The 27,845-nt window shown below is 36.8% G+C and overlaps 1 protein-coding gene across 7 annotated transcripts in view; it reads right to left on the bottom strand.

Annotated features, from left to right (window-relative positions):
- The window catches only part of ERC1 (ELKS/RAB6-interacting/CAST family member 1), a 289,289-nt gene that overhangs the window by 169,931 nt on the left and 91,513 nt on the right, over nucleotides 1-27,845 (bottom strand). For all 7 annotated transcript variants that reach the window (XM_065682550.1, XM_065682581.1, XM_065682574.1 and 4 more), the window contains 3 exons: nucleotides 15,552-15,689; nucleotides 14,078-14,218; nucleotides 12,837-12,977 (listed from right to left, as the gene is read on the bottom strand). In XM_065682550.1, coding sequence (XP_065538622.1) covers nucleotides 12,837-12,977; nucleotides 14,078-14,218; nucleotides 15,552-15,689 — 420 coding nt within the window. The remainder of the gene's footprint in view (nucleotides 1-12,836; nucleotides 12,978-14,077; nucleotides 14,219-15,551; nucleotides 15,690-27,845) is intronic.

The following is a 27,845-nucleotide window of genomic DNA, read 5'->3' as shown; positions in this document are numbered from 1 at the left end:
GAAAAACAAATCCCAGGTTAACAGCCTTCAATAATCACACAAGTATTCAGTGTTGGATAGATCTGCACAGATGGTGCTGATGTACTGAAGTCCTGGCTAGTTATCTGAACTATACAGACTAGACTAACTGGAGTCTGGCTACAATATGATTTCTCAATATCTGGCTATGGGGACAAAAAGCCTCAGAGGACTGAGTGTTTCTGGCTTTTTTTTTTTTTTGTGGGGTTTTGTTTGGGTTGGTTTTTTTTAATGTTTTTTTTTTTTTATAAAAAGCACCAATTTATTAGTAAAATAAATTCAACAGTTCCCAAGCATATCAAAAACAAAGAAAAGGTAGCACTTATGCTAGAATTCAAACCAGCAGACTAAGGACTATCTATTCATTCTCTCCTGACCCTTTGCTCTTGTATCTTGAACTGCTATTTGATATCAATTAAAGGTATTTCAGAATTGCTCAAATTCACTTCAGTGAAGAGCAAGTTTGGTGGAGATATCCTGCCAACCAAGACTGCCTGCAAACTCAAGGCCTTTCTCTTGTCTGAAGTGAACCTACAACAGGCAATAAGACTACAGACTTTTCCCCTCCTTATGTGCAGCTGTGGAAAGTTGTTTTACAAGCTGGCAATGTTCTGCTCCAAAGCACAGTAAGTCTAAATCCGATAGACCCAGTGGCCCTTAAAGGTAATTGGACAGAGCTGTAGCAGCATAAAACTCGGAGTAAAAAGCTGCTGCTTCCAAAGAACCAAACAGCAAAAAATACAATCGGCCAAATCTGCTTAATTATTCAGTAAAATAAGACTGGAGGAAAGTATCTGTTCATCAACCCCAGCATTTTTGCTTTGAAGTCTCTTGCTTTTAATTAGCTCCACTCAAGCCAAAGCCACATTTTAGTGAAATCCGAGAGAATCTCGAAGCAGAACATTCTAGGACTCCGGAGTGTCTCGATACCAGACTTTTCTGGGACTATGACCTTGGGACAAATCTGGGTTTCTCAAATACTGGAACACTTCTCCTGCCTGAGGGTCGATGCTAAACTGGTTTGGTTTTCTTTCTATTGTTTTTCCAGCAGGAATTCCAGAAAGCTGGACAACCTGCACAGTATTTTAGCCTAGAATAAAATGTCTGGCAATCCCCAAATCTCCTGATAAGATCCCAGCAGAAGAGCCCAACAGCCATAGAATAGAACCCTTTCATGAGGCAATGCATTTAGGAAGACTTAAAAGGATCCTTACTTCTGAGTGACTTTCAAGTCAAACCCTGACAGCTCTCTACTACTGAGCTGTAAATCTGAAAATCTTGCTTCTGAGCTCCTGACTGAGACCTGGCTCCAAGTGCATCCCTGGTGAGCCTGAAAGTTTTGAGAAGCCTTTTGTAGTGAGGGCTGTTGATGCTTCCAGATCCCTTACTGCCCCATAAGCACTTCAAATTACACACTCTTGGAAAGGGCTCTCTACAGCAAGCACAAGTCTAATTAATGTGTTGCCAAGATGATGCAGACTCCAGGAGGACATTGCAGCAATGAGACTGACAAGCGTGTTAGTTCCACGAACAGCTGCAAGCCTCAGGGAACATACTTTACTTTGGAAGCAGAGTGTGGTGGGTGTTCCTGAAATGCCCTACTGGGATTTCCAGCCTGCAGGAAAACTGAAATATTTGATTTTATTTCCTTTTCAAGTATTCCTAAATTAAAAAAAAAAAAAAAAAAAAAAAATCCCCATCCTTCCCTCCCAAACAACTGCTTTGAAGGAACTGGGAATCCTGCTTTGGAGAGGCATCTATAAACCTACTGGGAGGCATCTGTAAAGTCTACTTGGGGCATTCATATTCTCTGAAGAGACACTATGTTTAGAGTTAAGTCTGGTTTTCACCAGACACAGAACCTGAATTCTTCTGTACTGGATTTAGGTATTTTTCAAACATCTCAATTTGTTTGTTTTAGCAAATACTCCTCCAGGCTCTTTAAAGCCATCCAAAATACATAAGCAGATAATCAAGAAACTTCTTTAAAAAAAACAGCAAAGGTAGCCTGTTAGCCTGGATTACTCAACTCTAGTTCAAAATAAGTTATAAGACCTAATGCAATTCTACTGCCAGGACAGTCCTGATTTATATTACTCTGTGTTAATAAAAGTATCTCCACAACAACCCGAGAGATACTACTGAGAAGAGGAAATCAATTTTCTGTTTCAGAAAATTATCCTACAGGTCAATGTGTCTGGTTCTTATAGAACGAAAGGCCTATTTACACGACATAAATTATTAGTTAAGACACGTAACACGTATTATTTGTATATAATGTACATAAGTATGGATACTTTCACATAACACAAAGAGAACGTTATGTGATATGGTGTAAACTGGAGACCACTTCCTGAGTTGTGAATTACTGACTGAGTGATTTTGGTCCATTTTGTGGCTTATGTACAAAATACGTGTCACATGATCGTATCAAAAATCCTACTGGATTCAATTATTGTATAGGAGAGAAAACCGATGCATTTAGAGGTTTCCCACAAACTCACATCAAGATCTGGAACAGATGAAATTGGCTACCTTCCCAATGCAACATTGTGTGAAATAATTCAGCAGTATTTTTTTCTAACCAAAAAGAAAGTTAAACACAAATAAGGAATTCCTATACTCACAGAAAAAAAACAAACCCACACAACTTCCCCTGCCCACCAAAGGTGTACAAAAATTCCAAAATAAGGCAGTAATTTCATTTTTTAAACAGAATCATATAAAGCAATAAATGCACTGACAGTTTCTGCTGTATTAAGAGACTGTAAGAAGTGCATTTCCACGGGTTCAACTTTCAGCTCTGCCTGAGACAGTGTTCCTAAATCTGCAACCTCTTAATATAGTTACAGACAAACGTGAAAAGGTATAAAAGTATAATGAAGATTAAATAAATTGAAAAAACAGTTCGCTTAGGGCGAAGGGAACATTGCACTTTCTCCTGTGACAAATGAGAAATAAGAAAAGCATGTTACAGACTTCTGAGTTTACCTGATAACAGGCTATTTTAAACCTCTTAACTGTTATTACTGACCCTGGCATTAGCTCTCCATGTCTGTTCCCGTGTGGAGTCAAAAAGGTGAACTGAAGCTGTTTTCAGGAGCACAATCAAACCTGCATGTTTGATTCTGCACTGGTCTGCATAAGAAACACTGTCATGTTTAGCCAGAAAACAGCACTTTCTTAAGCTATGTTTTTATTAGCAAAGCTCATCTGATAGTATTAATCTTTGCCAGTGTTAATTTAATTTCAAATTTTAACTGGCTCAGCACCGAGAATAGTTTAACCTTACTACTCAGTTTAAGCCTACTACTGCAGATATGTTCTCAAAGTTCTTAAGAGGAACTATAAACTAAAAGGTGGTTTAACAGCTTTCTGCTTTTTTGCTCTTAGCCATCATTTCCCTTCTGGAATGTGGTAAGTGATGGGGTGAATACTTAAAGTACCTAAAGAATAAAAGAAAGAGTGATTGTTCCTCAGATAAATGTAGTATAACTTGTATTGCTTCCACAGAAAATCAGCTGACAAAGCCAACTTCTACAACTAAAACAAAGATGACCAATGTTTCACAGAAATAATCACTATTTACAGATGGAGAGGAGAGGAAGACTAAACACATTGAAAAGAATTTTCAAAGATGATTATTTCTCGTGCCAAAATCCTCTTTACTAAGAGGCAAGGTAGCCTTACACAGCTTAAAGCATGCCAGAAGCAGGGTAGAAAACAATAGCACAGATCTGATTTAAAAGTTCTAAAATGTAAATAAAAATTCCAAACATTATGACTAAAATTCCAAATCATTATTCCTAAAAGATTAACCAAATCAAACAGCAAATAATTCACTGCAAACACTTTCTACTTTTACCTACGAATTGAGACAGTAAATTCAGTTTAACATTTCACATACAATGCTGCCAAGAACTTTTGGCCACAAAACAGAAGTTCTCGAGAATTTGAAATCCCATTTTAATCCACCCTCCTACCTCCAAGTGTGCCTCACGTCTCCTAAAAATAGCAAAAGCACGCATAAATACAAAACTATATTATGATTATTTACTGCAAAAGAGAAACACATATAATGATTTCACTTTTCCTATTGTGAAGGCAGCAATTCAAATGATAAAACATGTGTGCTGCATTCTATTGTGTCTTTATGAGTTCACCAAAATTATAAATTTGAAAACCAACCAGACTTGCTCCTCCCTTTAGTTCCAATGCTTTGAACATCACATACTGTAATGCAGCTTTTCAAAAAGGCCGTCCTGGATGTAAAAGTGAATTCCTTCATATACTATGTACCGGAAAACTTGAGTCTGTCACAAAGAGCTGTTTGTTATCTTATTAGTGACAAAATCTTTTCAACGGTTAGTCTCTGTAAACATGACTGTAAATTTAGACACTGAACAAGCAAGTATTTGGTTGAAATAATATCATAAAGAAGGTTAAAATTGTAAATAACAGGGAGATGCCTTGAGAGAACTCATTACTAAAAACGTGATCTCTTCAGAAATACATGAATTCCCATAGTCGTTAATAAACATTAACAATTTGCTCTCTTTAGAATTTACACCAACACAGAGTGTGCAAAGAGAGGAGGGAAATGCCCATTGATCTCTTTGATTGCTTTATTTGTGAGCATACTTCAACTCCCTTACCCATGACTCCTCTAAACCAGGCCTTGCTCACCCGAACATATGCTACTATTTTACAGAAATAGAGCTTCACTCAATGTGCAGAAGGAATTTAGTCAGTAATAATCAATCAGTACTTGGGTTTTGATATTCAGTGCATGGCTCTATGCCTTGTTTACTCAAAGTTACAAAATGACACTGAAAAGAAGTATTTTCCCAGTTTTCTTTCTATCATGCTGTAGGCTGTTTCTTGGCAAATGGCAACTCATCACTTCACAACACCACCAGTGGGAAATGAGGATGTGCTATTATACCTGCTGTGCAGGTGAAAAACTGAGATGCAAAAATATCTTGTCTTATTCACTCAATGCAAAAGTCTGGCAGACAATAATTAAGTTATAAATGCTGTAAAGAACACCTCAAAATGAAAAACGGGAAAGGCCACAAAATGTTGCATTGGCCATTTCCTAGTTTTTGGATATTAAATTTTTAAAAATTAATGTTATCTTAACAAGGTTTCTAAATGGGGTACAGTAGGTACATTTTAATTTTTTAAGTGTAAGAAAATAGGGGAAAACCCCTCCAAGTTTCTTCTGCGTGAGATGATTCTGACATGGTTATGGACCATCAATACGACTGGAATTTTAAAAGCCACCACAGAGACTCTTGTACCTTATCCTGTATGCTGGCCATATCACATACAGTTTGTTTCCACATCTTGTATTTTCTGACTTCCAAGTAGTGGGGAGTCTCAGAAACTGTGCATGCTATAAAGATTTCATACAGAATATGCTCTCTTGGGCACAAATTCTCCCACCTCTCTGCACCAACTACAGTCCCTTTTTAATATATATCATTTCTCCAGCCTTTTATCAATATCATTTTGCCAGGTTCAAATTTCATTCCACTTATCCTGTCAGATTCCACCAATCTACCAGTGCTCCTCATCATTTTCCTATTACTTTTTTCAGGTTTGAGGCATTTTTTGTGCACAGTTAGTTCTATCCAACAGCGCCTGCAGACCCAATTCTCCTACCCATGTACAAGCCAATCCTGACTCCATGTTTTCATTGAGTCCCAGATTCAGTACAATTGTAGAAACATAGAATGGTTTGGGTTGGAAAGGACCCTAAAGATCATCTGGTTCCAACCCCCTGACATAGACAGAGACATCTTCCACTAAACCAAGTCGACCAAAGCCTTATCACCTTGGCCTTGAACACTGCCTGGGTTGGGGCATCCACAGCTTCTCTGGGCAACCTGTTCCCGTCTCTCCCCACCCTCACAGTAAAGATTTTTTTCCTAATATCTAATCCAAAACTCTCAGTTTAAAGCCATTCTCCCTTGTCCAGTCACTACATGCCCTCGTAAAAAGTCCATCTACAGCTTTCTTGTAGGCTACCTTTATGTACTGGAAGGCTGCTATAAGGTCTCTCAAATCTTCTGTTCTCCAAGCTGACCAACCCCAACTCTCTCAAGCCTTTCCTCATATTTCCTGGTAATCCTAGCTACTCATTCGCCCAGCAAAATCCAACCTGTTTTTATCTTCCCAGTGGCTAACTTTCAGTACCAACTTCCAATACTAACAGATTATTTGTCCTGATCTGTTCTGTACACCACAATGTTGATTCTTGCTTCTGCTCTATATGATCAAGCAGCTGCTTGGAACCAGCATCGTATTTGGAGAATAGTCTAATTAGCAGTGCTGCTGTCTGCTCAAATGTCCAGACCTAGAAGAGACAGGGTTAATGGAGAGAGACAATGGGAAGGTCTTGCTCCCTCTTCAGGATTGGGTATAACCAGCGCAGGTAGAATCTTTCATTGCTAAATCTATCTTTCTACTGAGCATGTACAAATAAGAGAATGAATTTAATTTTTAAGCAATTTAGACAAATTTAAACAGGGGCATCAAAAGTATTTGGTGAAAGGACCAAATCTTTCAATAAAAAATAACTAGTGTTAAAAAAAAAAAGACACGAACATATTTCTACATTTTGTTCTTAAAAACAGTGAGCGCTTATGGCTGAGAGTTTCTTTCAAAAAACCACAAAACCAAACAGAATCTCAGACTGAATGAAACAATGTAAAGATTTAAAAACATAAACCCTATTTAACAGTATGCATTACACAAGTTTAGTAACAACGGTACCAGTGTAATCCACAGATTAGGAGACTGTATAATTATTCTGAAGTGAAGGAATGTATTAATTTACCAGAAAAGCCTTGAGTCTGCATTTCATACCTGAACACACAAAACCTCTGGGGAAAAATATTCTCTGTTGTGAAATACTAAATAATGAAATCTTTGAATGCTATCTCCACTAATCTTATATCCTTTAAGAAAAAAATCTGTTTTTCTAATCTTTGTGCACCAAATACCTTAGAATATTTATTAATGACTGTTTTTATATATAATAAATAACTCAAAATACAGAAGAGTTTTTATGCCCTAGTTATCATTGTTATTTCTGATAGTCCTATGAAAATAATTTTCCCCATTGCATACCACAACTTTTTTCCCACATCTAGTCCCATAAATGCATTATCTGCTTTATTAAAATAATTTCCAATATGGTATGTCACAAAACCTGAACTATTAAAAGAAAAGCTATCCTGTGACCTTCAGACAATGATTGCCGGGATACAACTACATTTACCCTGATCATTGTCAAGTGAAACACAGATACCAGACTTCTGAAAGTTTTGTAACACAATTTCTTTATGCACACAGTCACAAAAGAAATCTCTGATGAAAACCACCTTGGATTACGTAATTTATGGTGTCAAGATATTATTATACAAACACTCCTTGAAAGGAGTGCTCTTTGACATCAAACAGAGGGCTGGTAATAGGATCCAAAATTAAACTGACATAGTAGCAGTAAGCTTAATGGTTACACACGTTTTTAAGCAATCTTTTACTTGCCATAGCTTAATTATTATTTCTCATGTGCTGCTGTACATGGTGTTACAAAATTCTTTCACACAAGAAGCTTTATTTGCATGGAAATTCTACATTCTTGCTCTAAAAATGCACGCACAATGAAAATGAAAGAAAAGCTACAGGACACTTCAAGCAACTGCAGCAAAGGGAAACAAAAACACTGGCACAACGTTAAGCTGTCCGAACAAAAATGAAGTTAGACCAACACAGCCATAAAATAAAAGCATCTCAGAAGGCTTTTTTGAGCATGACTGGTCAGACATATCATAGAATTTTGCTTTTATCTATACTATCCATACTCATTACTAAAGTAATTCACCAATATACTCTATGTTGGCCCATGTATAAACGCACAGGTGAATACACATGCAACACAGAAAATTAAATGGAGTTGGCAACAGCCTCTCAGTTTGCCAGGGAACTTACTGGCTTGGATGGATGACTCAATAAAACCTCAGGGTGCTAAAGAGAGAAAAAAAGACAGGAAAAGATGGGGAAAGTTGGGGATAGGAATAGTGTGAGAGAGAAAAAAAAAGATGTAACAAGAAAAGAATTTAAAATAATAACCACAACATTAATTTACTAAGATGACAGAATCTTAATTTGTGATTATAGCATGCACTAATAATGAGCTTTTGAAACATGAGAAACATGGCAAGTTACCGCTGTGCAAGTTCCAAACTTGATGTCTGTCTTCACACAGTTAATATAGCCCTGTATTTAGGTTTTACAGGTTGAGAAGGACTTTAATTTCTAGTGCTTCACTTACATCAATTACAAGGCAGCTAAATGACTTAGAAAACTAATTCAGTAACTGACACTATCAGAACGCTGGACACGCTGCGTTTTTCTTTTTAAAGACATACGGATTTCAGTGGTAGCATTTTCTAGGTTGCTATGCTGAATACATCATTTATCGTCCTTTCTTTGAAGGAAAAAAGATCACCAGCTGAGAACAAGAAATAGTATGTCTACCTTATCTACCAATATTACCAGTAATGTTTTCAGTTGTGGCAGGAAATTCATGTGAACAAAAATAAAAAGCACCAGAGCCTGTATTAGAGTAGCTGAGCTAAATCTTGTGAAACAGAATTTGGGTCAATGCTTTGGTCATTTTTTCCTGTGTTTTGAAAGATACCAGCCTGTGGAACTTCAAGGAAGAACACCACAGCAGAAAAAAAAGCACCCTCTGAGTGAGCCTGTTGAATCTAGATGTATTTTCCTGGCAGGGAATCACTGCTAACATTCTCTGATGAAAAGTTACTAGAATGCACCAAGAAAATGTTTGTTAAAATATGGTTTTGGACTCTTTCTTTTCTCTAACCTTGATCCCTTTCAAATATGGAAAATATCTATAGGGAGGAAAGCTATGCACTGGAAATGAAGACAGACAAAAAAATGCTCATCTTTGTTGGAACAAATTATCGTATTAGCTGGCCTCTCCCAGATGAGAAAACCAGACTGAAACAAAGCATATTGAGTGGGAAAGACAAGACAGAAAAAGCGAGTATCCTGAAGAAAAACAACTAGAAGTAAGCTTTTTTCACTGTAAAACTATTACATTAAAATAGAAGTTTGTAAAATGAGTTTCCCAATTAAAACAAACAAACAAAAAACCTAAACAAAACAACCCAAAAACCAACAAACAACCACACAGAAAAATAACACCTCACAGGAAAACAGGAAGAGAACTCCCTGTGTGTGATTTCCCTCTAATGACTCCATCTCAGTTAAAAAGGAGGCTATTTAAGGCAGGACACCAGGCCGTGTAATGATTTACATAACCATGGTATCATTATTAAAAAACCCAACCCCAAATATGATAAACATTGCAGTTTTATTTGCTGAGACAGAGATCAGCATAAAGTCATCATTAGTAAGAAGAGAAATAGTAACAATGAAAAGCGGACACCTTGAGTCAGACACTGGAGACTTCTTACATGGAAAGAAAAATAATACCAGCAACTTTTCAGCACCCCCGAACTCCAGTTGTTTAATAATATTTCAGTTCAGCGTAAAGTTAAATCCCTTATACAGAAAAAGTGGAAGCTTGCACTGTTTATGATTTCTCAAAAGTTCACTGTTTAGAGAGTAGCAAGAGTTTTTTCCAAGGGGTGCCCAAATCTTTTTTATCTAATGGCTTAATGGCTTAACAGTAGTTCCATTCAGTCTCTTCTGTCAGCTTTTTAACTTCTAAGGCTAACAGATTTAACTGAAAGTACTCAAACTGTTCAGTGGAAATAAGAGGCAAGGGAAACAAGATTGATGTTGGACACATCTCCGTCCAAACTGTAAGAGAAATAACCTGAAAGAACAAGCTTTTTGCCATTTGCTGTGATGAGCTAAATGAGAGAGTCCTTCCTGCATGTCTTACGCAAACGAGTGCTAAGACAATGTAATAAAACTCAACATAATAAACCTCTAATGCAGCTTTAGACTGAATGCTCTTTGGAGCCATTAGTTTTATGGTTAATCGTGACAGTCATTTGCAATTTTTAACAATGCAGATGTGTAAACCTGAGGTTTTAGAAGCTGGATTCTCTCTCATAATTGTTTCAAGGATGACAAGGAATTAACCCACCTTGAAAATGTCAGACTGCCTGAATAAATATCTGCAGTGTATTTAAAGAGAGAAAGCCTCTTAAAAATACATTTTTCTTCTTTTCTGCAAGTGACAAAATACATTGGCAAATTAAAAGCAGCTGGAAAAGAGGATATTAAAGAAATATCTAAACTTAGTGGTAAGTATAAAACATCCAAGTGGTTGCTAACTACTTTTTCTTGAGTAACCAAGAGTAACTGTGGCTTGGTTCTAGAAAGCAAGGAGGATCAGTGGTAGAAGTAGGTTTTTTTGTATAGCTTGAGGAAAGCAAATGCATGGTTAGTTACATGTAATTGTACCTGGGTCCTAGAATGTTGATTCCTTTATTAAAAAGCCATTGTGGACTACCTTATCACAAAAAAAAAAATATCTTTCCATTGAACTTTGATTTCCCCTTGAATAAAATGCAGGAGGCCAACATGACACAGTATTTAAAAAAGCAACAAGATATTTATGATTTTGTCTTAGTAGGATGTGAAAGATCACTTTAGGGCCTCTGCACAGGGAACAATGGTGCAAATGCCCTAATAAGCAATAACACTTGAAGCAGAGGACCAGATATCCAGAGTATTATGGAAGGGCTTTACATACACATAGGTAATGGCACGCTAACAACTTTCTTTGTTTGTAAAACTGAAATTATCCTGACTGAATTATTTTGAGAGCTTCTTTGGATTGGAAGATGCAAATCTATTTGTATTTACAATGCAGTGAATGTATACTCATTATTTTTCTCAGAACCAAATTAGGAATACAGTTATTTGTTCCATAGCTGTCCTGTACAATTAATAGTGCTCTTAACATTTGAGCTATTTGCCCATTTTAACCCTCATGAAAAGGGTCACCCTCTTAATTACTTCCTGGGGAAAAAAAAATAATATTAGATTATAAAAATATATGGTCTTATGAAGTGGCTCAGTGTCCTTATGCAATGTTCCTGGACACTAGCTATTAAGCATAATCCTCTGAAATGGAATAAGCAGAGGTAGGCCCTAAAGGAATTATAACGAAGAGCTGTCATCACAGTGCAAATTAGCTGCATGTTCGCCTTTTAGCCAGCAATGCTTGACTAGATTTTTGTCAACCTCCACACCCACTTATACTGCTGATATACTCACTGCTTATAGTGAGGTAAGTGATCTCAGGGGGAGCAGCAGAAAGGAGTACATTAACAAATGCTAAATATACAGACATATTCCCCAATTGATTGAATTTCCACAACTGGTTTTTCATAACCTATTTGTTATGCACTCTCCCAGTTAGTAATTTCATTTTTTTTTTAATTAGAGTAACTGTAACAATGTTCTCCACTGTAGTTGTCTACCTACAAACTAATACTATCATCCAATTGCTGTAACAACCTCTGGCAAATCTTAGCTACAACATATTCTTCAATTTATTACTACTAACACACTGATAAATAGCAAAACTGCAATTCATGACAGAGAATTCAAATGAAAGGGTCCTTTAGGACTTCTGAAATACTCATGTGCTCTACGCTAACACCGAAAACAGCCTGTGAGACTACTGAAATGTACACAGCTATCTTTTCTTGCTGCTGTACTTTGTTGATGCTGAATAACAGTTCCTTTTTTGTAACAGAAATAAAAAGAAGGGCAATCATGTGTCTAGATACAAGTATACGTGTAAATTTCAATTACATAGAATTCTCAGGTGCATTAACACCCACCTTGTACCCACACAACAGAAATCCTAAACAGGTCTTAAGTGATGATTCAAAATTTGTTCTCACATTCATTTGAGGAACTAGGACAGAGTTCCAAACTACAGCATGGGCAACTCCTTCTTTTCCTGGGTAGATGTAAAGAAACAGCTAGAACACCACAATCCAAGACATATGTCTCTTTAAGAAATCATGTTGCTTTTTGTCTTGTTCTGTTTTTATAAATAGAAGTGTTATCACTATTTCAATTGGTATGTTTTGTGCTTGTTCACCACCTGCTCTTTTAAAATCAAAAAGTTAAAACCAAATTAATGTTCCTCTAAACAGTGCAGTACTTATGCTACTCTGACCCAAAATAAAAAAGGCTTGCAATGCGGACATAACCCAAAGATCCTGTTCAAATGAATTATTTGCTTGTAATTGAGTATTACTTTTCTGAACAGCAAATTCCTAGCAGTGCATCAACTGTGACTGGCAATAAGATTAAAACAAAAGATCACACATTTCACGGGTGATACATTCTTTTCATTTGATTTTATGCATTCCTACGGGCTGGGCCAACCACGCTTCTGAATTTATCACATTAACACCTACAAACATTGATAATTTATATGTGAAATATATAGCTGCTAAGTTTTCAGCTGTTACACCAGCTTAATGGCACAATTACTGCTATGAACTGTAGTGAAGCATACTAAGTCTTTAATTCCTAGTACCTGTTAAAAAATAAAATCAACAGCACTTTTATTGCATGTAAATGACATCCAAAATTAGCACCAGTGTCTGAAAGTTACTTTCTGACCAGCTCATCTTGTAGTATGGACATAACTTCACAGTTCTTGCTGAAAACCAATTCACAGAATTCAAACTAGAGACCCAAAGTTTTCTATATAGACATGGCAAATTTGTCTAACACTGAATGTTTACACCACATATTTAAATATGAAGTGAGATTACCTTCTTCAATTGAGTTTCCATCTTCAAACATTCTTCCTTTTTCTGTTCCAATGCAATTTCTAGTGTCTTGAGTCTGGAATCTTTCTTCAGTCCTGATGAAGCTAAGGATGAAGCATGTTCCTTCAGGTCCAGTAATGATGACTAAAATAAAAGACGTAAAATAACTATCAAGTAAATACTCTCTATGTGCAATAGCTAGTTTCTTTTTTATCTTTATTTTCTTCCTATTCCTTCACACTGTGTGCAAGTCCCAACTTTGAACAACGTATTTTGTCAGGATGTTCATGGCACTGATTTAAGACAGTTTGATTTAATTTAGGTTTTCAGGATCAGAATAATATCTTGTTTAAATTAATTTTAAAATAATTTTTAAATATGGAAGATTTTGTAAATGGGAATTTGTGTTTCATGTTTCAGTCATATTTAAGAAAATCTGGTTTTAATTAAAATGCTATTTAAAAATCATATATGCATAGCTAATTTGTCTGTTCAAAGCTTTTCTATGTACTGCTGCTATGGGGTGAAACCGATTCATGCTACCTACAACCAAAAGACATCTCAAATTCTTGTCTTGTGAACCATTTTAATGTTTTTTTCCTGTCAAATGTTGCCTTTCACGTAGACAAAATCTTAGCACTTCCTGGATGCAAGTTTTTTCTTTTGTATTGCTCTACTTCGATTGCATTTTGAAAAAGACAGTAAGTAAACTCGAATGTTACAATTCCAAGAGAGGAACAGAGAATGTTCATATTTCTCTAATGTAATTAGGTTAATTTCTCTAACCAACTGGCTCATTACCAACAAGCAATTTAATTATAAAAAAAGAACACTTCTCAGAGTCAAAAGAACTAGCTATACTGTCTGCATAAAGGAATAAACATTATCTGCATGCTTTTAGCAACTGCAGCATTGACCAACCTCTGTCTTTTCCTCCCTATATTTAGACAAGGAACAAGCTTGTTCTCTGCCTTCAGCTACCTATAAGCAGAGCTCCAGTAAATGCTATCACTGACCATCGCTCATTTGCTACTAACATGATTAACTGCTGCAAAGGGGACTTTGTGCTATCCATAAACAGGTGGTTCTGAAACGTTTATGCTTGGAAAACTTCTCAAAACAATTTATTTTAACAGATAAACTTGTTGAAGGACCACTACTATAAAGGTTTTCTTCACCTCAAACATAAGACACACATATACAACAAACAATTCTAACACAACAGATTAATTCTGCTGGTCAACCTCTTTCTCTGTGAGATCTCCTTGTAAAATGCTGACTCTCTCTTTCAGGTCCTTAATGTCTTTTTTGTAGTTGTCGATCTCTTCCTGTTTTTCTCGTTCATCTCTGTCACGCTGCTCCTTTAGGCGCTCAATGGTCCTTTCCTAACAAAAGAAAGCACTCTGAAGAAAATCCTTCTAAGTCCAACATCTGAGATTTCTGATCACACCACTTCTTACACACTGTAGATGAGGAGGAATGTAGGATATCATAGAATGGTTAGGGTTGAAAAGGACCATAACATCATCTAGTTCCACCCCTCCTGCCATGGGCAGGGACACCTCCCACTAGACCACTGCCATTTTCTGTCCCTTATGATTGTAAAACAGATTCTCAAAAAGGAGGAAACTTGAGAAATCTATGGATTTATTGCTAAGAAATACCAGGCTTTCTGTATCTCTGAAAGTTCACTGTACCGTTACAGTCCAACACAATTTATCTGGTTTTGATAATCAAAATTAACTTAGACCAGGATACATTATATATTGCTTCCTTACTTAAATCTTGTTTTTCCATAATGCAAGGTTAAGTCTGCGGTTCTACTCAGAGAAAGGGCTGTAGTGCATATGTGACACCAGGATGGATATACAGTAAGAAAGGGCAGTAAAATAACTTTCCAGTACACCAGATATCAACAGAGCTTTGGTTATCTTGTAATCTGAAGGGATGCAAGTGAATCCCCCAATGTCAGGAAGGCTCTACCATAGCTTTATATTTATAGAATCTGACAGACTAAGGGAACTGTGACCCTGGTTCTCTGGGAATCAAGAAAAAATATACAGTAAATCCAAAAGGTTGCCCCACTAAAACAGAATAGACAAGGCTATTCCCTCAGTCAGCTGTCTCCTGAGAGTTGAGCAAGCATAAAGAAATGTTAGTTATCAGGATAACTACTCATTTTGATTCAATACTGTGAATTAAACCTCCATTTCACACAACAAACTCGAAAAAATAATTTATTCTTAAAATATCTGAGCAAAGAAGAAGGCAGGCAGGCAGGAAGGCAGGCAAGAAAGGGCAAAAAGCAGAAGAATCTAGTTGAACTGTAAGGTATTCCACGATCATACCAAAGATGCACCACATAAAGAGACGACTGTGAGAACACCAAGCTCTTTCACCACCACACAAAATGATGATAAGTAGCTAATGACCAGAGTGATAGGCTGTGGCTCAGCTCTGCCTTCCTGCCCCGCTCATGGTACCGGGGGCGGGGGGTAGTACCCCGGGCTAGCTCTATGGATATCCTGCAGTGCCCTCTAGTGAGGGACCCACCGTTGCAGCCTCCACACTCATCCCTCAGTCGGCAAAGGATGTCACTGGGGCTTAATATTAGAGATGTCTTGTACAGAGCCCAGGAAACAAACGGAAAAGCTGGCTTTCGAGAGGTTATTAGTAGAAGGAGTTTTCGAAGGAAGGGATTAGGCTTCCGATACTCACTTTTTCTGCAAGTGCTTCTTCCAGCGTAGTCAAGGCAGTGTCAGTATTTGTGGTGTCAGCCTGCAAGGATTTCACTCGATCCTTTAAGCTGCTCATTTGCTTCTCCTTGTCTCTTAACTGTTCTTGTAGATTTTCAATCTTAAAGAGCAGGAATAAATTTTAAGACAAGAGCAAGCAAAAGCATGCAAAATAATTTTGGGAGTGTAAACTCTTGACAATATTCTTAGAGCAAAGGAATGGGGGGCAAGGGCCTAGTTCCTGTAATCCTACATCAAAACATCAAGCTATGCACCAAACCCATCAAATATTAACAAGGAATCAGTAACCTTTCTGATAATCAGTAAAGAATTCAGAGCAAGAAAGTCTAAATAATATTCACAAGAAAAACAGAAAGAAAGCATTATTCCTCATTTCTGAGAATGCTGGGCACTGTGCGACTGAAGGACAATCAATTCATTAACAATATGAAAGGGAAAAAAATGAGAAAAACATTACTGTATATGTAAACCAAAAAAGGCACTTAATAATTAACAAGTTGCAGAGAAATATTAAGTATTTCCTTTGGTAGTGTCATACTCTTTACTGTACTGGCATGTAGCTTTTTTCATCTTACATGATAATTTGCTGTATGATGGACTAACACGAAGGACCATTCCCCAGGTAGAAAATATATTAGCTGTGTTTTCTGCAGGTGTAGAATTTGATCCACTGTATGAGTTCTGAATATATGTTTTGACAGACTGAGAAGACCTAACGCTAAACCCATTTTACGCGTACATACACATCACAAGAAACAGACCCATTTACATTATGGTAACCTGTTGAAAACAAATTTAGCAGCAAAGGACTAAACCAGGTACAGATTTCTCAGTTTATTCTTTCTTCTTGTTGTTGTTGTTGACAAGTTCTTCTTGCATCAGCAAACATACATCATAAAATGGTGTATCTGCCTGCAAAACACTTGTAGCAAGATATTCTTTCAAAGATATTTGTAAGAAATAATGTAACCAGACAACCCGGCAGGCTATCTAGTCCAGTATTTGTAAACTGAATGCACTAACTAACTAGCCTTTTTGCTTCACCTGTTGAACTGCAGTTAGCAGCTCCTTTGTTAGCTGAAATACAGCAACTATCCCCAGGTTCTACTCTTCAACATTGGAAAAAACTGAGCTGCTGTGATTACAGAGCAAATGGTTATTTAGACACATGCACTACTACTTTTTTAATCCCTATTAAAATTACATCTGGAACATAGAAAATGGTCTAGATCCGCAATGATAAATGTGAAAGATTTCGCAGAAAGCTGAACATCTAGTCACAAATAATGGTAGATGTGTTACAAGTGGAAGCTAGGAGAAAGAACAACCTAATTCACGGAACCCCTTGCTAACATTCCTCTGTAACCCATGGCCATAGGAGGAGTCTTCTGATACAAGATTCTTCATACCAGTTTTTTAATTTCTCTTATGCAAGCATGTGTAAACTTACATCCAGCTATGTACACAATCTATGCATTACTAATAGCAGAACAACCACATAAGGATTTTTGGTGTTCTTTAAAGAATGGACGGAAATTGAGTCTGGCTTCATCATTAGTTTCTATTAGAAAAAACTCATAGGTCTCTGTTATGCTCAAAATTTAAATTTGGGCGCAACGCAAATGACACTACAAGACAAATATTAAAGAGCACCAAAACACCATAACCGGTGCCATACCATGCGAGTCAGAAATAACAATAAGAACTGAAAATTCTGTCTTTATACACTCATATATAGTATTTAATGCCTTATTAACATACACTTGTAGCCCATGGAGCCTCAGCAATATCCCTACTCGTTCTGACTGACAAGTTCTCCTAGCGTGCACATGTACAGCTACCAAGGAGGTAACATCCCCAAGAGTAGCCTACGTGGCTGCTTTTGACCTTAGGAGCTTTCAGTGTCGTCAGCTGTCTAGACAGGCTGGCTGTTTAGACAGCCAACCATGAAAATATACTACAAAGAAGGCTGAGCTATTCTTAGACTCATGTTTACTTCTGGAGGCGAAATGCTCTCGCAAAGGCTCCAACTGGCTGAAGAGGGGATAGTGCAGTGACTTTCTGCTGTGAGCAAACCGCACACAAGAGACAAGTAAATAATTCAGTTTTGGCAGATATTAAGATGCTTGCCAAGGCAGCACAACCATTTGCACAAGCAAAGCATACTTTTCATGTTTTAGTAACGTTGTTTACTGTGACCAGAGTAAGATGACAGCTGTACAATAAGACTATATATGACTGCTGCATCTTCCCCTTGCAACTGCACCCTCCTGTACACAAAGATAATGTAGTAACAAAAAAATTAATAAGAGTGTATTGTGTAGGAAGTATGAAGCTGTCTATTCAGTCTATGTGCATACTTTTCCATTTGGAGTAATAAACAGTGGGTTTTGTTATCATCCAGGGAACAGAAGGTACAATTAAATGTTCTAAGCCATACCAATAGATAGGCATTACCTAAAAAACCCACCCTACCTACAACTATACCTTTTGCACGGTCAGATAAGTGACAGTCCCCAAACAAGGGCATGATTTTTAAACCACAGAAAACTGGAACTTGCACAATGTGTCAAAACTGAAGCATTTGTATAATAATGCATGCAAACTTTCCTTATGAAATCACAATCAACAAAAAAATAGTAGCCTTTATTCCAGTGTTCTTCAAAACCTGCACCACTGTAACAAATAATAACTAAACTATAGGCACTCCAAAATTATATAAACTGAAGAAGAAAACAAAGAGTGGCCTACACTTTGCCCATATAGTTAATAGAGAATTTCACTCTTATGTCCTTGCAAGTAGTTTGAGAATCCTTAAAAAAAAAACCCCACATAATACTGACATTTTACCATCCTTTCTTCCTATAAAAGCAAACAAACAAACAAACAAACAAACAAACAAAAAGTAATTCTGAACAAATTCTCAAATGACTGCTAAAATAAAGCAGATAACCAAACCAGGATCTTTCTTTTCTCTCCACCAAGAGATGAAATAAAATGCAACAGAATCTCCAAGCCTTCTTAAAAGCATAAAGGGATTAGGGTGGAACAAGCACTGTTCAGTCTTCAAATATTCAGAAGATGACATATGTCCTCTGAAATGTTCTACAAACCTATGGAAGATATATATTACTGTACCATCTTTCCAAAAAGGAAAAATAAAAAGTAGATACTATTATTAGATCCTGAACAATCTTTATTCATGCCATATATACATATTTCACAGGGGAAAGACAGCAACCTATAGCTAAGTTTACAACACTAAGCTTACTGTAAAGGTACACATACATACACTGGAATCATCAGCTCTGCATGCCAATTTCCTATCAATAACGGTTGACTGAAATCTTTTTTTTCCAACATTACCAGTTGTCAGGTACTATCATGTTTCAACCTGGGTGATTTATTCCTAGTTGCATGGAACTAATTATTTTGCCTTCCAGCCCCGAAGCATGGGAGCAGAGGCAAGAGAAGTTTCCTTTGGCATTCTGTTCCAAGGGCAAGGAAGCATTATACTTTTTGCAAATACCAATCTCATGCCAAGCACATGCAAATAAAAAACAGCCCAAGGACTTAAATGAGACATGTCTAGCTTAATGCCCATCAAAGCCACTAGATTCCCATACTCCTCTAGTTAGAGGTTACTAGCAGATCCTTGATATCATGCTACATCCTTCTATAGAACCATCGTCAGCCCTAGGCTATATGGAAATTGAACACTTTGAAAATAATTTCTTTTGTACCAATGACTTCTGAATTAGAACAAATGAAGTGGGCTTATGAACTTGTCATTCTATCTTTTTCCTCCTGCCACCATGTTATTGGAAAAGAACCTTTTATCCTCCTTCAAAATATATATTTTTAATCAAACATCATTTGAGTTGTAACAGAATTAATTGCATTAATGTTTCATTTCCAACTTTCAATTTTCTTCTTGCTACTCTTTTGAGTTTACATGTTTGACTTCTAAAAGGAATAAAGTGGTGAAACAAAAAACCAATTCATACATATTATTTGAAAAATATATGTAAAATATATTTCTAAAATTCATATATAGATATATATAATAGCTGATAAAAACTTGATAGCCTGCAGTCATACTTAATTTTGCTAAAATCCCACAGTATTTGAGAAGCTGAAAGGCGGGCTTGCATCAAAATCAGGATCAGAACATAACAGTTACAACAGACATTGTCACATTGTTGCATCTGACATAATAAATGGCTGCTTCACAAGAAGGGGTAAGATCTTTACTCTAGAAACTGAGATGGATCTGAATTAAAGACATTTTGTTCCTAAAATGCGCTAATGAGAGGTCACCTTTAGTCCTGAGTGACTGTGCAAGAAAGGTATACTACAGGATTTGTAAATATTACGTTTCTGTATGCTATTTATGGAGACCATAATCTCATTTTCCTAAGATTAAGCTCCAGTTTTACAAATGTCACAGTGAAAACCTCATCTTTATAACTGTCTTTCTACTGCAGATCTTGCAAAAGTATCACTACAGATCTCCTGCATGAATTGCAAAAAAATCTATGTTTAGCTTAGCACAAATTCCTGGGGAAAGTTTAGCTCACCACTACATGGACAGAAAAAAATTTGATCTTTTGTATGTGTTAGGCTCCATTTGAACCTCCAATATAAGGTTAAAATGGTATCTCATTGGGTATCTCACTTTTAAAGCCCCCAGTGAAATAAAGCCTCTAACATGACTGAATATCTTTCACATTACTGTACTGAATAATTAGACTGAAAGTGATGTTCTTGCCATTCATTTTAAAGGTTAAATTTGCAAGACTAGCAACAATGGCCAGAAGCTGAATTAATGCTGAAGCTTCAGGCATACCGCGTCTTGTTGCAAGGTTGATTTGAGAAAAGAATGTTATGTGGGAAGAAGTGCTGCTACAACAAAAACTGACTTAACTTGTATAGACAGTTACTTATTTTGTATCTTTGGTTAGAGAGCAACAAACGATTGACACTGATCCAAAAGACTATTCTCTTTCCATTGCTTTTTCATACAAAGGTTCCTAGCAAGTAGATTTGTATCAGCCAGAAAAATAGTTCATCAATGTTTACATAAACAATCTCTAAGGACACTTATTCCCATTCCTTTGATTCCTTTTGTCCTGCTTTCTTTTGCATACCTAATCATTCCCTGGTAGCATCAGTTTGCTGACAGATCACTGCAAAATAGAACAAACAAGAACAGTCACCATAAACTGAACTGTAATTATAGTATCTTCTGAATAGTAAAGAATATTTTCTGTACTGTTGAATTCCCTATAAAAACCAGTATGTAAACCACGTTTACATAGAATATTACTATCATGTTTGCAATCCCCCTGTCCTGCTAGTAGCTCGAGTTTCCTTCAAACCTTCTAACACTCCTATTACCAAAGTTAGCTGTTTCTGAAAAGCTGATACTGAGAGCCATTTTCCTCACAAGCTTCTAAGGAGGTGCCAGTTGGGGCCAGGGAATAAATTAGGACCCCAAGACTGAAGACTAATTTTTGAGTTGGTAAGCAACCTGAAATTCACATTTTCAGGAGAGCCAATGCATATGTTCTTAAGCATTACCTCAGTTCCAAAGCATTTGCCTAGAAAAAAATATGCATTAGCAATGATTCACATCATTAGACAACTGTAAAGCAGCTAAATTTAGTTAATAAATAGCTTCATTCTGAGGAGGTTCTGTAATATCAATAGACTAACCTAGGCAAAAGCAGATTCCTTGAATTGTAAAATCCTATCGTGGACACTGGCCAATAAAAGAGGGTTTTGAGGTGGAGGTGCAGGAGAAGCACTCTTTCCAACCTTCTGATACAGGTTATGTCTCAAAGCATACAGGTTTTAATGTGAATGGGTAATACTTTCTGAAAACGCAATTAAATAACTAAATTATAAAAGGTGGTCAAAAAGAGTTTCATTTCGGCAATATGTGAGCCAGTTGGTTAAGTACATATGGTTAATTATGTAATCCATAAAAAAAACCTCAATAAATTTTTTATCTTAAAGCTTCATTGAGTATCCCCTTGGTTTTGCTGGCATTCATCAGACAAGAGAATGTATCTATTATCCACCAATAAGACTGCAGCCTGAGTTGTTTGTTAAGATAATTTGTTGGTTCTAACTTAAGAGCAATACTTTAATTCACCTAAGTAATTCAAAGCAGAATGCTGCTATCATAAATAGCAAACCAAATTCATTTAGACTCTGCTTCTCTTCTCCAATGAAACACAAAGTTTAAATATTACTCATTTATTTAATATATGTTGAAATGTCACTTATACTGAGAACTGTAACTGAAATCACCTGTTAATTTATCTCACTATAACATCCATTTTGTTGAAATCCTGGCCTAACCATGCAGAATAACATCAAGCTAATTCTACTTTTCGGCAGTGTTCTGACATAATGAAGCAATCTGTGCGACTATGCTTTCTAAAGTTTTACTCCCAACACCTACTAAATACGAATGGATTAAAAAGCCCAACTAGTTTTGCGGACATTTGCTCACTTCTGTTCCAAGTCCCAGAAAAGACTTTGTCAATAAATATGCACAGATTTGACTTAGGAAAGTCCATTACAGAAAAAATACTAAAACTATAAGTTAGACTATTTTTATGGTGATGGTTCACAAATGTTCCAAATAAGGAAAACCAAAACTACTTCACTGTGGAACATTGATAAATCAAGGAAAAAGAAGAAAAATGGAACCAGTAAACGTTAACTTAGATCTGATATTCTGTTTTGTAAGAAGCAGAATAAAACTAAAAAGTTGTGACACTGCTTTTAGGATAGCTTGAGCTTCACAAGGTTATATGAAATTTAGAAAGTGTCAAGTGAAAAACTTACTATATTTTAAAATAAACTTCTTTACTTGGATAAACCAAGTACAGTGTTTCACTGATTATTGTGAAACAAACACTCTTCATTTGAAGGCAACTTAATCTGAGATAGTCAGAAATATTGATGCTGTTTTCCTGACTTGCTTTAGATTTGGATTTGGTTCTACACAGAATAAGGACGCTATAACTACTGACATATCCCTGCTTAGATACATACGGTACAGTGCTATGTATCATACCCTCATTACAGAAAGAAATGGTAACAAGAAAAGACATGAAGAAAGAAAAGGCTTAAGTCATCACAGCACTGAGATACCCAAGAATGGGAACCAGAGAGCAGAAAAGACTAAACGTTGAGGCAGACCCACATGGGATTTCATGTTGACTATAAAGCAAATCCTCACAGCAAACTAAACTCCATTTACATTACCATTTACGATCACTCAAGCAGAAGGCTGTACAACTTGAACAAAGATTTTAAATAAGATTTGGATTCAGACACTGAATTACTTTGTCCAATTCACTGATTTATTAAAACGATCAAAGAAATACTGTAAGCTAAAACTGCCCCTAAACCACTGAGGAGAGCTCTGGAAAGGAGAGATGCTTCTAATCCCAGTGTCAAACATGCCCAGTGAACTGTGATTGTCCCGTTTCATTCTCCTAGGAAGGATACGGAATGATGAATAAGAAGGGATTAGGAAGTCATACTGTAAATAACTGAACACAAGAGAGAATGAATGTGTATGTTCTTTAGTATTTAGCTATCACTGCTCTCACAGAATTACTTAAGAACACAGTGATAGGTGGAAAAAAAATCTAACTCTCAAATAAAATCCCTTAAAAATACTTAAGAAGCCTATATATTAAACTAGTACCATTTTTTGGTGATATTGTTTCCCATTTTATAGCACAGATGGCTTTAGGCAAATCAACATTCTAATCTCTACTTAAAATAAAGGCTGGAAGGGACAGAGAGTGGTCCTCTTTATCCAGAAGTTCTGTATTCAAAACTGTCCTCCAGCCACCTTTGCCGGAAGGTATATAAGCTCTTCATCATGCAGAGGAGAATCCTAATTATCAAATGAATGCTATTCTGGGACAAGGTGATCTCAGTTTCTCCTGGTGACAGTACTCCATACTGACCAGTTTTCTTTATTCTCTGGATAAGTGAAATCACAGGCTTGAGAGCTATTCATAACTTGTGCCTTATAACAGTCATAATGACTGTATAAATGGTGTGCAGAGACCCAGTTTGTAAGACTGTCTAGCCTAGTGGATTCAAAATTCACTCTTGAATCCAGGAAATTATTGATTTAAACTGAAATATTACTCCTTCCTTGTTCTAGTGAAGATCCCTGAATTGGCTAACGAAATCACTAATGTCTGTTCCAGACACAGCTCAGACAATCCCCCCAGGGGCAGAAAACGCCTGGAAGCCTGGTGACCAAAGCACTGGAAACTGTGAATTCTTACAACCCAGAGAGCTATGAAAAGCCATGTGAGGAAGACTGATGTAAGCAACCTCAAAATTGGCATATGCCCTTGCTTTTCCTGCCTTTTCAATCATTGGGAACTTTGTATTTGTCTAGTATGACAGCGAATACACCAACAAAGCTTATTAGCTTTATCTTGCCAGAAAAACTACATGTTTAATTTATAATGAAGCCAAGAGGCCCCACAGTTGGCTGTTTTCCCAGATCCCCTCAAGAAACCAGAATTTGTCGGTCCCACTACCTATGAGTAATGTCCCATCTTGCCAGTCAAGAGGTTATCTCAAGGCACAAGAAGGACATAATATCAAAATGACAGTTCCTCTTTGAGGGATACTAAAAAAACCCAAAAGACTACTTCCATATATGACAGATTTGCTGAATTATGGTTTCAGTTTTCTGGAATGCTAGAGCACAAGTAATACCAGAAACTCCAATGGAGTTTCATTGTAACTTCACTACTGCCATCAATCATATGTGACACTATTGCAGCAATATGTGTCAGTTTAAAACCATACTCTAAGACAGCTACAATAGCTGAACTACAGAACTAACGTTAACACCACAGTCCTGTTTTCCTTCTTCATTTGAAGCTACTTATCTAAAAGGAGCAGTGGATATTCATTACTTCAGGAAGCGAAAAAACACCCCACCAAACTTTAGTTACTAAAGGCAAAAGATTCTTTTCTAAGATCAATATAAATTGAGACAGTGTTCATTACACTATTAGATCTTACACTAAGAAATTGGCTTGCTATCTTTTGCACACGTTAGAACAACACTGGATTTTTTTAAAGAATATTACCATACATAGAATCATAGAATCTGGGGATATAGGTACATATGCTACATATGATCGAGATGTGTTTATTTTTATTGTGGTATCACAAAATGTTGCAAGCAAAAGAAGGGATTATATAAAAATAAAGCAGTATATTCTCCATTTACAAATTATAATTTATAATATAGGAAGACATAGGGGTTGGTTTGGGTTATTTTCAATCCAGTAGGTTTCTCCAACATATCTGCTGTATTGGCAGCCATAACTATGCTCTAAAAATACTGTAATAGCATATAACCTGTTTTGTGTAAAATTAATTTTTCAAATCTAACTTGTGCCTCCTCTACTAGTTTACGTGTCCCACATAATTTACTAAACAGTCTTCAAGTGCATGTTAGGTATGTATGAGTAAATTCACTCACAGATTTCACTGCTCTGAAGTTTAATAAAAGTGATCCTTCTGCAACCCTATTCAATCCTATTTCACAAAGTAATACAACCTAAACAGAACTATAGGCTATGTACTCACTGGTGAGGGCCATAACTGCACCCAACTTAGAGCTGTGAAATGTGTTTTGCTTTAGAAACAAAAGCCCTTACATTGAGAATGCTGGAGTACATTTCAAGCTACAAGGCATCTGCCATGACTGATCCAGATTAGGCAAAAGTGTGTTTCTTGGGTCAGTCCCTGATGAACACACTATCGCCTCTTCCAGCTCTTGTAAACTATGAACTATCTGCCACTGAAAATACTGTATGAAGCTAAGCTTGTGGACTTTTTAGGACCCATACTCCATATCAGAAAAATTTATTTTATTATATGGCTCAGAAAGAATCAAAAGAGAAGAGATCTCACGAGTCAATGCCTCTCCTGAGAGGGAAGGGATCTTGCTGACACAGCCTAGAGTTGCTATAATAATTCTAGGCTCTCTATGTTAATCATTCACCTTTAAAACTAAACTATCAGAGTTGAAAAGTGGTATGAAGAAATGGAAGTATTCTCCTGCCCTAATAATGTCTTGTTAGCCATACACTCATAGAAGAAAAAAAAAAGATACACCATGACATCTGAGCTGCACTGCTGTTACTCTAAAAAGTCTCAATGGATTCTCGGAGAAGTGGAAGGTCAAAATGGAAGGGCAAGAATCCAAAGTGATCAGGAATCACTGTAAAATGAAAACAGAATTCTGTGTTGTATCATCTCCTTCCTGAATGGCAAGAAAGGAGAAAAAACCTCACAGGCTAATTATGCTGAATTTGAACTCACAAATGGCAAGCCTCTAGGCACTTTCATTCCTACCCCAAGATTTCACTTAGTAGTATTTCGATAGAGATGAAGGATTAAAAGCTTGTCCTACTATTACTCTAACTGAAGATACTACTCCTATCTAAAAATCCCATTCCACCCAGTAAGCCAATTCTGAGAGGATATTCCTGAAAAGAGAAGGAACTCTAGCACCTTGGAGACACTAATTAAGACAGAACTGTTTCTGGCAATTTCTAAAAGCCTCAGATTTCAAGTTTGTTGTTATGCTCAGTGGTAGTCAACAAGCCTGCAACAGAAAGTTCGAAAGAAAAAGCAGCAGCAGAAGGGGTCTGCTATCCCTTCAGGGACACGGAGGGACAAGCCCCCCATGACCCTCTAGGACACATCTTTGAGGTCGTGTCTGTCAGTTTTAATAAAGAAACTGGCATAAGCCTGTGGGGATGTTAGGTCTTTTTTGTGGCATTTGAAATCTCTGAACTGGTTTGGAACCAGTTCAATGGCGTGCCTTGAGACTTAGAGTCAAAGGAGCAGAACTATGTCTTTTTCTGAGAGTGATATTTACAGAAATACTCTTGTATTTGCACTCCTTGTTAAGCCACAGAGTTCCTGAAGAAAAGTCGGTATTTTGTCAGTCCTAGCTGAACAGAAAGTCCAGCATATCCTCCTTGTACCTCCACGCAAAAGCTGGGCTGACGAGCCGATTAATATGATCCTGGAGAACTGTATGTTACTCCTCCCTAAATGTTTATGATTTGAGCATATGAAAAGCAGAGAATAAGCTTGCTCACAGGTATATCACAAAGGCCAAAATTTATCCAGTCTTAAATAAGAGAATATAGCTGACCCACTTCATAAATGTACACCTGGACCATCTTTGTTGGGACAGTCTTACTTTGCTCTTTCCTGTATAGCCCGCACAACCAGAGACTCAGATACGTGCTGTAGGTTTGAATAGGCCATCACCCATGGCATAGGATTTTTAAGCACTAAATGTCATCGTAGGGAGTCTCAAAGAGATATCTAAAAGTCCATCCTGCATTATATTCTTAGAAAACTACATATTCACTCACCTGGTAGACAAGTTCAAGGTCACACTAAGGAAGATAAAACTATCATAAGGTGAATTAAATGTTTGAAAATGCAGTTCCCTCTCCGTGCTCTGTCATCTCTTCAGGGTTCAAGCAGAAGAGCTGCTTGGGGAAGTAAATCTACTTCGCAGAGGAGGGAATGGAAAGAAAATAATCTCTAAAGTATAAACAGTACAAAAGTTACAAATATTAACCCAACACAGCAGTTGCAGTAACTATGATCACGACTGATTTTAAACAACTGAGTTATAAAATCCATTTGCAGACCCTTTCTCCTGCCACATAGTATTTCTTATGATTAAGCATATGACACTTACTTTGATTTCTAAGCTTTTTCAAAAGCAAAGGGCATTTATTTCCCCTGAAGAAAGTCAATGCTGCTTATCCAAAAGAGGAGGAAAATTGTGTTTGGAGTCTTCCCAAATACTAGCTGAACAAATCGGCACAGCCACACACAAAAAACATAAATAAATAAATAATAATAAAAAATAATCTTTGTTCTTCTTCTATCACAGGTCAGTTATCACGTAGTGCATGGGGAGCTGCCAAAAACCACTGCTATGTTCAGACACTACAACCTCCATTTTATTTGCCTGCAGCTGCACTGCTCAATGAAAGGAGCGTTACCCTCCCCTCCCCAAGACAAAACATGACCTTCCCCCAAAGCAAGGGGTGATTGATTCACTGCTTGCTTTTTTCTTCTTTCAGAGTAAATGTTACTTATCTTTTGTCCAAATGTTATTTCTCTAAAATGCTTTGATTGCAAAGAATTG

This window comes from Lathamus discolor, chromosome 1 (assembly GCF_037157495.1).
Source record: "Lathamus discolor isolate bLatDis1 chromosome 1, bLatDis1.hap1, whole genome shotgun sequence".
NCBI lineage: Eukaryota > Metazoa > Chordata > Aves > Psittaciformes > Psittacidae > Lathamus > Lathamus discolor.
This window is presented reverse-complemented; position numbering and strand designations above follow the sequence as displayed.